At 49.9% G+C, this 12920-nt stretch overlaps 1 protein-coding gene across 4 annotated transcripts in view; it reads left to right on the top strand.

Annotated features, from left to right (window-relative positions):
- The window catches only part of LOC140418562 (uncharacterized), a 244209-nt gene extending 234787 nt beyond the window's left edge, over positions 1-9422 (top strand). For all 4 annotated transcript variants that reach the window (XM_072502076.1, XM_072502074.1, XM_072502078.1 and 1 more), the window contains exon 2: positions 6004-9422. In XM_072502076.1, coding sequence (XP_072358177.1) covers positions 6630-7868 — 1239 coding nt within the window. In that variant the 5' untranslated portion in view covers positions 6004-6629 and the 3' untranslated portion in view covers positions 7869-9422. The remainder of the gene's footprint in view (positions 1-6003) is intronic.
- Positions 9423-12920: the final 3498 nt, after the last annotated feature.

The following is a 12920-nucleotide window of genomic DNA, read 5'->3' as shown; positions in this document are numbered from 1 at the left end:
AATCAGGCTAAGCCTGGCGCATGAGGAAGAGGAATTTACCCTGCTTAGGGCATCAGCCCACATACCCTCCTCTATCTCCTCCCCTAGTTCTTCTTCCCACTTTCCTTTTAGTTCGCCCACCGACTCCTCCCCCTCTTCCCTCATCTCTCGGTAAATCTCTGACACCTTGCCCTCTCCGACCCACACCCCTGAAAGCACCCTGTCCTGTATCCCCTGTGTCGGGAGCAATGGAAATTCCCTCACCTGTTGTCTAGTAAATGCCCTCACCTGCATATATCTCAAGAAATTTCCCCGGGGCAACTTATACTTTTCCTCCAATGCTCCCAAGCTCGCAAAAGTCCCATCTATAAATAAATCTCCCACCCTCCTAATTCCCAACTGGAACCAGCTCTGAAATCCTCCATCCATTCTTCCTGGGGCGAACCTATGGTTGTTCCTGATTGGGGACCCCACCAGGGCTCCCCGCACCCCTCTCTGTCGCCTCCACTGTCCCCAGATATTTAATGTTGCCGCCACCACCGGGTTCGTGGTAAACGTTTTAGGTGAGATCGGTAGCGGCGCCGTCACCAGCGCCTCTAAACTCGTCCCTTTACAGGACTTTCTCTCCAGTCTTTCCCACGCCGCTCCCTCACCCTCCATCATCCATTTACGTATCATTGCCACATTGGCGGCCCAATAGTAATCGCCCAAGTTCGGTAGTGCCAATCCTCCTCTGTCCCTACTACGCTGAAGGAACCCCCTCCTTACTCTCGGAACTTTCCCTGCCCACACGAAGCTCGTGATGCTCCTGTCTATTTTATTAAAAAAGGTCTTAGTGATTAGGATAGGGAGACATTGAAATACAAATAAGAACCTCGGGAGGACCATCATCTTAATTGCTTGCACCCTGCCCGCCAGCGATAGAGGCTGCATGTCCCACCTCTTGAAGTCCTCCTCCATTTGTTCTACCAACCGTGTCAGATTAAGTCTGTGCAAGGTTCCCCAGCTCCTAGCGATCTGAATCCCCAGGTATCGGAAGTTTCTTTCCACTTTCCTTAGAGGCAAGCCTTCTATCTCTCTACTCTGGTCCCCTGGATGTATCACAAATAATTCACTCTTCCCCATGTTTAGCCTATACCCCGAGAAATCCCCGAACCCCCTCAAAATTCGCATAACCTCTATCATTCCCCCCGCTGGGTCCGACACGTATAACAATAGGTCATCCGCATATAACGAGACTCGGTGTTCTTCTCCCCCTCTAATCACCCCTCTCCATTTCCTGGAGTCCCTCAACGCCATGGCCAGAGGTTCAATTGCCAACGCGAACAACAATGGAGACAGCGGGCATCCCTGTCTTGTTCCCCTATATAGTCGGAAATACTCCGATCTATGTCGACCTGTAACTACGCTTGCCGTTGGAGCCCCATAAAGAAGTCTAACCCAGCTAATAAACCCGTTCCCAAACCCAAACCTCCTTAACACTTCCCATAAATACTCCCACTCCACCCTATCAAATGCCTTCTCTGCGTCCATTGCCGCCACTATCTCTGCCTCCCCCTCCACTGGGGGCATCATTATCACCCCTAATAGTCGTCGCACGTTAACATTCAGTTGTCTCCCTTTTACGAACCCTGTCTGGTCTTCGTGCACCACCCCCGGGACACAGTCCTCTATCCTCGATGCCAGTACCTTTGCCAACAATTTGGCGTCCACGTTCAACAATGAAATGGGTCTATAGGACCCGCACTGCAACGGATCTTTATCCCTCTTCAAAATTAACGATATCGTCGCCTCCGACATCGTCGGGGGTAGAGTCCCCCCTTTCCTGGCCTCATTGAACGTCCTCACCATCAACGGGGCCAACAAGTCCACATATTTTCTGTAATACTCCACCGGGAACCCGTCTGGTCCTGGGGCCTTCCCTGCTTGCATGCTTCCCAGTCCCTTAATAACCTCGTCCACCCCAATCGGTGCCCCCAGGCCTACCACCCCCCGCTCCTCCACTTTCGGGAACCTCAATTGGTCCAGGAACTGCCGCATCCCCTCCTCTCCCTCTGGGGGTTGAGACCTATACAGTTCCTCATAGAAGGTCTTGAACACCTCATTTATCTTTCCTGCCCTTCGCACCGTGTCTCCCCTTTCGTCTCTAATTCCTCCTATTTCCCTCGCTGCTGCCCTCTTTCGCAATTGATGAGCCAACAGGCGACTCGCCTTTTCCCCATATTCATACCTCCTCCCCTGTGCCTTCCTCCACAGTACCTCCGCCTTTCTGGTGGTCAGAAGGTCAAATTCCGTCTGGAGTCGTCTCCTCTCCCTGTACAATTCCTCCTCCGGGGTCTCTGCAAATTCCCTATCCACCCTTAAAATCTCCCCCAGTAATCTTTCCCTTTCCTTGGCCTCTGTTTTCCTTTTGTGGGCCCCAATGGAGATCAGCTCTCCTCTGACCACCGCTTTTAGTGCTTCCCATACCACTCCCACCGGGACCTCGCCGTCGTCATTGACCTCCAGGTATCTCTCAATACACCCCCGCACTCTTGCACACACTCCCTCATCCGCCATCAGTCCCACATCTAATCGCCAGAGTGTTCTCTGCTCCCTTTCCTCTCCTAATTCCAGGTCCACCCAATGTGGGGCATGATCCGAAACCGCTATGGCTGAGTACTCAGCTTCTTCCACCCTAGAGATCAACGACCTTCCCAAAACAAAAAAATCTATCCGGGAGTACACTTTATGGACATGGGAGAAGAAGGAATACTCCCTAGCCCTAGGTCTAAGAAATCGCCATGGATCCACTCCCCCCATTTGGTCCATAAACCCCTTAAGTACCTTGGCCGCTGCCGGCCTTCTTCCGGTCCTTGAGCTGGATCTATCTAGCCCCGGGTCCAGCACCGTATTAAAGTCCCCTCCTAAAATCAAGTTTCCTACCTCCAGGTCCGGTATACGCCCCAGCATCCGTCTCATAAATCCCGCATCGTCCCAGTTTGGGGCATACACGTTAACCAACACGACCTCCATTCCCTCCAGCCTGCCACTCACCATTACATATCTACCTCCGCTATCTGCTACGCTGTTCTTTGCTTCAAATGCGACCTGTTTCCCCACCAAAATGGCCACCCCTCTATTCTTTGCGTCCAGTCCTGAGTGGAACACCTGTCCCACCCATCCTTTCCTTAGCCTAACTTGGTCCGCCACCTTTAGGTGCGTCTCTTGGAGCATAACCACGTCTGCCCTTAGTCCTTTCAAATGCGCGAGCACTCGGGCCCTTTTTATCGGTCCGTTCAGGCCTCTCACGTTCCACGTGATCAGCCTCACTAGGGGGCTACCTGCCCCCCTCCCATGTCGACTAGCCATTACCTTCTCTAGGCCAGTCCCATATCCCGCCTCCGCGCTCCCGCTCGCTCCCCCAGCGTCGCACACCATCCCCGCCCACCCACTCTTTAGCCATTTCCTTTTGGATTTCCGCAGCAGCAACCCAGTTGTCCCCCCCCCCCTTCTCCCTCCCTCCTCCCCTCCCCGCTAGATCTCTTTCTAGCTTGATTGCTCCCCCCATATTACTTCCGTAAGTCAGCTAACTTCAACTGACCCCGGCTACTCCTGCTCACTCCTCGACCCCCCCCATGTGGGGAAGTCCCATCCGCCTTGCGCCTGTCTTCCCGCCTTATTCTTTCTGGTGCGGGAACATCCCTTTACCTGACCCGCCTCTTATGGCGCAGCTCCCTTTCCCCTCCCCCTCCCCTTCCCCATTCTCCAACTATGTCCCGTCTTTCCCCCCTCACCGGCGCCCACATTTCCCCAATGTCTCCCCCCTTCCCTGTTTACTTCTCAATTAACTTCCACCGTAACATTAACAATAACATTTCCTGCAGCATCAGTCCCTCAGTTCCGATCCAATTTCTCTTCTTTGATGAAGGTCCATGCTTCCTCCGCCGTCTCGAAATAATGGTGTCTCTCCTGATACGTGACCCATAGTCTTGCCGGCTGCAGCATCCCGAACTTCACCTTCCTTTTATGCAACACCTCTTTGGCTCGGTTGAAGCTCGCCCTCCTTCTCGCCACCTCCGCACTCCAATCCTGGTATACCCGTACCACTGCATTCTCCCATCTGCTACTCCGCACCTTTTTAGCCCATCTCAGGACCTCTTCTCTATCCTTAAGGCGGTAAAATCGCACGATTATCGCCCTGGGTGGTTCTCCCGCTTTTGGTCTTCTCGCCGGAATCCGATTTGCCCACTCCACCTCCAAGGGGCCCGTAGGGGCCTCAGCACCCATCAGTGAGCTCAGCATCGTACTTGCGTACGCTCCACAGTCCACTCCTTCCACACCCTCAGGGAGACCCAGTATCCGAAGGTTCTTCCTTCGCGCTCCATTTTCTAGGGCTTCGATCCTTTCAGTACACTTTTTATGAAGTGCCTCGTGCGTCTGTGTCTTAACCGCCAGGCCCAGGATCTCGTCCTCATTATCTGTCACCTTCTGCTCCACCACGCGGAGCTCTGTCTCCTGGGTCTTTAATGTCTCCTTGAGCCCCTCAATTGCCTGTAGCAACGGGGTCAGCACCTCCCTCTTCAGCAGCTCCACGCACCGTCTCACAATTTCATGCTCAGGCCCCCATGTCGCCTGCGCTTTCTCCGCCGCCATCTTGTACTTCTCTCTTTCTGACCCTTTGGTCGACGATTCCTCGCGCTGCAGCCGCCGCCGCCGGTTTTTTCCTCCTTCGTTTGGGGGGGACTCCCTTCTCACACGCCCCACACCGGGTTGCGTCGTCGAAAAATTCCCCGTTGGGGCTCTTAAAAGAGCCCGAAGGTCCGTCGGAGCTGGAGCCGCCGAAGCGTGCGGCTAGCTAGGCATCACCGCAACCGGAAGTCCCTTCAGTGGCCTTGATGAGGTCTTTTCACAGTTGTTCCCTCTGCTGCAAAATTCACCTTTGATACAGGCCCTCAGGTCAGCTTGCAGCTTTAAGCTTGCCCTTCCCCCGCCTGCATGCTGGAAGAGGCCCTGTTTATCCTGTAGTTGCAGCCAAATCTTTCACTGTTTCTGCGTGTGTCTGGCAACCAAGAGACATACCCTTCCTGGGGGACACTGTCGGGGGAATATTGCCGCCTTCTTCCCACACCGGGAAATGTCAAACAAATGCCGTGGGGGCCCTGTAAAAGAGCCCAAAAGTCCGTTCCAAGCAGGAGCTGCCGAATGTGCGACCTAGCTCTGCATAGCCGCACCCGGAAGCCCCTCACACAGACTTCTAATTGATGAGGGTGTCGAGGGTTATGGGGAACTGGCAGGTAAATGGAGAGAAAGCTGAAATGAGGAGGGATCTCTTTACTCAAGGATGTGGTGAAGCTTTGGAAATCTGTACCCCAGAGGATTTACAGTGCAGAACGACACCATTAGGCCCATTGACTCTGCATCACCCTTGGAAAGAGCACCCTACTTAAGCCCACACCTCCACCTAGCCCTGTAACCCAATAACCCCATCTAACCTTTTTGGACACTAAGAGCAATTTAGCATGGCCAATCCACCTAACCTGCACATCTTTGGACCATGGGAGGAAACCGGAGCACCCGGAGGAAACCCACGCAGACACACCGAGAACGTGCAGACAGTGACCCAAGCCGGGAATCGAACCTGGGACCCTGGAGCTGTGAAGCAACAGTGCTAACCACTGTGCTGACCATTGTGATAGGGGGATAGTGCAGGAAAACAGTGCTGAGGTTGGTCAGCCAATGATCCCATTGAATGGTTCAGGTTCGATGGGCCGAATGGCCGCCTGCAGTTCATATTTGTTGTGATCTGGACAGGAAGCTGTGAGCTTAGATCTGTCAGTCAACATGAATCAGCACCTTCAGGAGAATTGGGAGGGTGAATATTAGATACAGCAGAGTGAGAATGGAGGGAGATTGTGTGGATTGGGAGATTTACAGCTTTCGCGGAATAAGAGAGAGGAAAAATGTTCCATAGAAACGAGAATTGTCTGTTCTAAGTTTCGATCCTGTACTAACAATGATGAATTTTGTAAATTGTTTTTACAGGATATTAGATGAGGAGGAATTACAGACAGAAAGCTCAAACATTACGTCTCGATCTGACAGTCACTCGATTCCTTGGAACCTGAACATCATCGGCCTTTGAATCTAGAAGGAGAAATGTTTACCCGAACTGTCAGCTAAAGATTTCAAACATCAGTGTGACTGGAAAAGCACCGAGACCCACACAACACACACCCGAGTGAGGGAGTTCATAGACTCCCAGAATTTACAGTGCAGCAGGAGGCCGTTTGGCCCATCGAGTCTGCACCGGCCCTTGGAAAGATCACCCTGCCTAAGCCCACACCTCCATCCTATCACCGTAACCGAATAACCCCACCCAAACTTTTTCGATACTCAGGGCAATTTAGCATGGTCAATCCACCTTACCTGCACATCTTTGGACTGTGGGAGGAAACCGGAGCACCCGGAGGAAACCCACACAGACACGGGAGAACGTGCAGATTCCGCACAGACAGTTCCAGCGAACTTACTGTGGAAAGAGCTTTAACCAGTTCCACAGCCTGAATAAACATAACATTCACAGCAGGGAGAGACCATACCCGTGTTGTGTCTGTGGAAGAGGCTTCAATAGATCATCCAACCTGGAGAGACACGAGGAGACCCATAACATGGAGAAACCGTGGAAATATGGGGACTGTGGGAAGGGAAACAGAGCCCCATCTAAGCTGGAGACTCTTCGACGCAGTCACACTGGGGTGAGGCCATTCACCTGCTCTCAGTGTGAGAAGGCATTCAGTCAGTTATCTAACCTTCAGGCACACCAGCGAGTTCACACTGGGGAGAGGCCATTTACCTGCTCTCAGTGTGGGAAAGGATTCTGTGATTCGTCCCGCCTATTGAGACACCAGCGAGTTCACACTGGGGAGAAGCCATTCACCTGCTCTCAGTGTGGGAAGGGATTCACTCAGTTACCCAACCTGCAGAGACACCAGCGAGTTCACACTGGGGAGAGGCCATTCACCTGCACTCTGTGTGGGAAGGGATTCACTCAGCCATCCAATCTGCAGACACACCAGCGAATTCACACTGGGGAGAGGCCATTCACCTGCACTCAGTGTGGGAAGGGATTCACTCAGTTATCCACCCTGAAGACACACCAGCAAATTCATACTGGGAAGACACTGTTCACCTGCTTTCAGTGTGGGAAGGGACTCACTCGGTTATCTTACCTGCGGAGACACCAGCGAGTTCACACTGGGGCGAGGCCGTTCACCTGCTCTCAGTGTGGGAAGGCATTCAGTCAGTTATCTCACCTGCGGTCACACCAGCGAGTTCACACTGGGGAGAGGCTGTTCACCTGCTCTCAGTGTGGGAAGGGATTCAATCAGTTATCTCACCTGCAGAGACACCAGCGAGTTCACACTGGGGAGAGGCCATTCACCTGCTCTCAGTGTGGGAAGGGATTCAATCAGGTATCCACCCTGCAGTCACACCAGCGAGTTCACACTGGGGAGAGGCCATTCACCTGCTCTCAGTGTGGGAAGGGATTCACTCAGTTATCCACCCTACAGTCACACCAGCGAGTTCACACTGGGGAGAGGCCATTCACCTGCGCTCTCTGTGGGAAAGGATTTGCTGAAGTATCCACCCTGCGGAGACACAAGCGAGTTCACACTGGGGAGAGGCCATTCACCTGCTCTCTGTGTGGGAAGGGATTCACTCAGTTACCCAACCTGCAGAGACACCAGCGAGTTCACACTGGGCAGAGGCCATTCACCTGCTCTCAGTGTGGGAAGGGATTCACTCAGTTATCCCACCTGCGGAGACACCAGCGGGTTCACACTGCGGAGAGGCCGTCCACCTCTCAATGTGAGACAGGATTGCTTGCTTCAGTGCACCTGCTTTGACACCAACAGTTTCACAATTGATTACAGGGGTTGGATTCTGCTGTTATTGTTTCTGCTCTACATCCAGGACTGCATTTTGTTCATTCTGACAGGTGGTCAGTGGGGATGGTCGGAGGGTTTCTTTCTGCTGGACTGGCCAGTCTCACCACTTTGCCTCCAGTGGGCTGATGCTCTTTAAGCCTTGTTGCTAATACCTGGCTTCAAATTGCACAAGGATCACAGTGTGAAAGGGTGTTTGGAAGTTTGAAGATATTTAGTTCCTATTTCTGTTTGGAACCCTCCAAAGCATGCCACACTACCATGGAGATGAGCCCTGGTGGTTACATGATTCTTTTGTTTAATTTATCTGGGTGTTCCTCACAGAAGAAAACTATCATGGTATGAGGGGCAAGTTGTCTGAGGTGGACTGGGAATCTGATCGGTACAGGGAATACCTAATGTTTAAGGAATTATTATATATTTATCAGGGGGTCGGTTAGCTCAGTTGGCTGGATGACTGGTTTGTGATGCAGAGTAAGGCCAACAGTGAGGATTCAACTCCCGTCCTGGCTGAGTTTATTCATGAAGGCCCCGCCTTCTCAACCAAGCCCCTCGGCTGAAGTGTGCTGACCCTCAGGTTAAATCACCTCCAGTCAACTCTCTCTGTCAAAGGTGAGAGCAGCCTATGGTCCTCTGGGATTTTTGCAACTTTTATTTTGCATATATACAACAAATATAGATTCCTTTAAGGAACAAAAATCCAACAGGAAAAGTGATGTAACCGTGGTGAACAAGAAAAGTTAAAGATTCCACGAGATCCATTCAAATTCAGCAAATGAGGATCAAGAAACTGATGAGAGCAAACCGGCGAGAAACATAAAAACCGACTGGAAACCTCTCCAGGAATGTGAAAAGGAAAAGATTAGCAAAGACCAATGTGGGTCCATTCCAGGCAGAGACAGGAGAGTTTAGAATGGGGAATGAGGAAATGGCAGAGAAACTGAACAATGTGTGTCTGTCTTCACAGAGGAAGATACAGAAATTGTCCCCAAAACACCAGAGAACCAAGGGACTGGCAGAGATTAGTATTGGTGTAAAAGTAGTACTGGAAAAATTAATGACACTGAAAGTGAATAAATCCCCAAAAGCTGATGATCAACATCCCAGAGTGTTGAACGAGGAGGCTGTAGAGATCTCGATTCCTCATTCTAAATTCTCCTGACTCTATCTGGAATGGACAAAACTTTGTCTGAGCCAAATGTTTCCTTTTTACGTAGCCAGAAAAACCTTTACAGTCTATTTTTATGTATTTTGTCAGTTCACATTCTATTCTCCCTTTTCTTTTTCCTCGGTGCCTTGGTCGAAGAACGGAAGTAAATCCTCGAAAATGAATCCTCACTTGGACAAATTCTGAGACAATTAAGTTTCGACTTCCAGGACAGAGTAACTATAATCGTGGAGTGTGATTTTAGATTGTGTAACAGGACAAAGTTCTAGTTTATAGTTTACTGTGTAGGTTTCCAAGTTAAAGTAGCTTCTAGTTTGTTTGTTGTATTAAAAGTCATAAAACTTGAAGTGCTGTCGTGTGATCCTTTAATTTGTTGACTGGGAATTTGATTTTTTTCTAAGAGGTTGCTGACCTTTACGAAGATCCTAATCCACAAGTTTTGTCTTCCTATTTGAGCCTCGGGCACCTTTCTGTCTCTATTGCTCGTGTCAATGAGAGCCAGGTGATGGAGCTGAGGGCTGACTTTCGCTGAATTTAGCTGAGACTAACGGGGCCTGTTCCCCAATAGGGGAACTGCCATGGGCGTCGCTACTAGAGCCAGAAAGTTGCTGGAGGCCTGACTGAAATGAAATGAAATGGAAATCGCTTATTGTCACAAGTAGGCTTCAAATGAAGTTACTGTGAAAATCCCCTTGTCGTCACATTCCGGCGCCTGTTCGGGAGGCTTTTTCGGGAATTGAACTGTGATGCTGGCCTGCCTTGGTCTGCTTTAAAAGCCAGCGATTTATCCCTGTGCTAAACTGGGAACTGGACCTCCAACAATTCAGGTTTTGGGCGGGGGGGGGGGTGGGGAGGTGACAGGAGTGACGATGATGTGACCCCCAAGGTTCAGTGCCCACGTGTCCCAAGCTGGAAGTCACAGGAACAGGGTACAGAGGAGCTGAAGGGAATCCATGTGTGACCAGAACATTGTGAACATCCTGTTACTCTGGTTGTCATTGATCCTCAAGTAATTTTCTGTTAGTTTTTTTAACCATGTTCTGTTTCATCAATAAACCTTTAACAGGAAAATATTTGAATTTGTTGGACTTTTCCTGATTAAATTTGTTCACTTTCGGTGAAGTGGGTGAGAGGTCTTGGCAGGCTCTTTAACAGAAAGTGAGTCCCTATGAGGCAATTGGCAAAGGAGCCAGAGGGGTAGAGCAGATTTGATTTTTCTTTTGATACAGTGTTTGAAAATGCAGTTCAGGGAATCAATCGTGATTGACAAATTTATCAAGGTTCTCTGAGGAAGTAACAAGGGATGTCAATAAAGGGGAACCTGTAGATGTGCTTTATCTGGATTTCCAGAAGGTATTTCCCAAGGTGCCACATCAAAGGTTATTACGCAAAATAAGAGCTCAGGGAGTGGGGGCAACACATCAGCATAGATAGAGGATTGATTAGCGAACAGGAAGCAGCCAGTCGGTATAAATGGGTCATTTCTGGGTGGGTAAGATGTGACAAGTGGAATGTCACCAGGATCAGTGCTGGGCTCTCACCCATTTACAATCTGTATGAATGTGGTGGATGACGGGATTGAATGGCGGCTAAATTTTCTGATGCCTCAAAGACAGGTAGGAAAGTAATTTGTGAAGTGGATTGAAGGAGTCTGCAAGTCAACACCATAATCCCAGCCAAGCTCATATCAAAGCTCCAAAACCTAGGACTTGGCTCCCCACTCTGCAACTGGATCCTCGATTTTCTGACCAACAGACCACAGTCCGTAAGAATGAACAACAACACCTCTGCGCAGCACGGTAGCATTGTGGATAGCACAATTGCTTCACAGCTCCAGGGTCCCAGGTTCGATTCCGGCTTGGGTCACTGTCTGTGCGGAGTCTGCACATCCTCCCCGTGTGTGCGTGGGTTTCCTCCGGGTGATCTGGTTTCCTCCCACAGTCCAAAGATGTGCAGGTTAGGTGGATTGGCCATGATAAATTGCCCTTAGTGTTGGGTGGGGTTGCTGGGTTATGGGGATAGGGTAGAGGTGTTGACATTGGGTAGGGTGCTCGTTCCAAGAGTCGGTGCGGACTCGATGGGCCGAATGGCCTCCTTCTGTACTGTAAATTCTATGATTAACAATAGTCCTCAACACCGGCGCCCCGCAAGGCTGCGGACTTAGCCACCTACTCTACTCCCTGTACACACACAACTGCGTTGCAAAACCTGGTTCCAACTCCATCTACAGGTTTGCTGATGATACGACCATAGTGGGCCGGATCTCGAATAACGATGAGTCCGAATACAGGAGGGAGATAGAGAACATAGTGGAGTGGTGTAGCGACAACAATCTCTCCCTCAATGCCAGCAAAACTAAAGAACTGGTAATTGACTTCAGGAAGCAAAGTACTGTGCACACCCCTGTCAGCATCAATGGGGCCGAGGTGGAGATGGTTAGCAGTTTCAAATTCCTAGGGGTGCACATCTCCAAAAATCTGTCCTGGTCCACCCACGTCGACGCTACCACCAAGAAAGCACAACAGCGCCTATACTTCCTCAGGAAACTAAGGAAATTCGGCATGTCCACATTGACTCTTACCAACTTTTACAGGTGCACCATAGAAAGCATCCTATCAGGCTGCATCACAGCCTGGTATGGCAACTGCTCTGAAGCAAGAAACTTCAGAGAGTCGTGAACACCGCCCAGTCCATCACACAAAACTGCCTCCCGTCCATTGACTCCATCTACACCTCTCGCTGCCTGGGGAAAGCTGGCAGTATAATCAAAGATCACTCCCACCCAGCTTACTCACTCTTCCAACTTCTTCCATCGGGCAGGAGATACAGAAGTCTGAGAACACGCACGAACAGACTCAAAAACAGCTTCTTCCCCACTGTCACCAGACTCCTAAATGACCCTCTTATGGACTGATTTCATTAACACTACACCCTGTATGCTTCATCCGATGCCAGTGCTTTTGTAGTTACATTGTATATGTTGTGTTGCCCTATTATGTATTTTCTTTTATTCCCTTTTCTTCCCATGTACTTAATGATCTGTTGAGCTGCTCGCAGAAAAATACTTTTCACTGTACCGAGGTACAGTGACAATAAACAAATCCAATCCTATCCAAAGGACTACAAATAGGTTAAGTGACTGGGCAAAAAACTGACAGATGGAGCACAACTTGGGAAAAGGTGAATTGTCCACTTTGTCAGGAAGTATTAATAAAACAACATTATTTAAATGGAGAGAGATTGCAGAACTCTGAGGTCCAGAGGGATTGGGGTACCCAATCCCAAGTTAGTCTGCAGGTACAGCAAGTGATTGGGAAGGTCCATGGAATATTATTGTTTATTGCAAAGGAAATCTAATATAAATGTAGGGATGTTTTGCTGCAGTTGTACAGTCATAGAGGTTTACAGCATGAAAACAGGCCCTCCGGCCCAACTTGTCCATGCCACCCAGTTTTTACCACTAAGCTCGTCCCAATTGCCTACATTTGGCCCATACCCCACTATACCAGCATTCCCACATAACTGTCTAAATGCTTGTACCCACCTCTACTACTGCCTCTGGCAGCTCGTTCCAGATACTCGCCACCCTCTGTGTGAAAAGAATTTCCCCTCTGGTCTCTTTTATATCTCTCTCCTCTCACCTTAAACCTATGCCCTCTAGTTTTAGACACCCCTACCTTTGGGAAAAGATGTTGACTATCTACCTCATTTATGCCCCTCATTATTTTACAGACCTCTATAAGATCACGCCTAAGCCCCCTATGCTCCAGGGCAATAAGTCCTGGTCGCATCCGAGTACATCTCTTCTGCACTCTTTCTAGTTTAATAATATCCTTTCTATAATA

The sequence above is a fragment of the Scyliorhinus torazame genome, chromosome 5, assembly GCF_047496885.1.
Source record: "Scyliorhinus torazame isolate Kashiwa2021f chromosome 5, sScyTor2.1, whole genome shotgun sequence".
NCBI lineage: Eukaryota > Metazoa > Chordata > Chondrichthyes > Carcharhiniformes > Scyliorhinidae > Scyliorhinus > Scyliorhinus torazame.
Note: the sequence above shows the minus strand (reverse complement) of the source record. Positions and strands in the feature narration are given on the sequence as shown.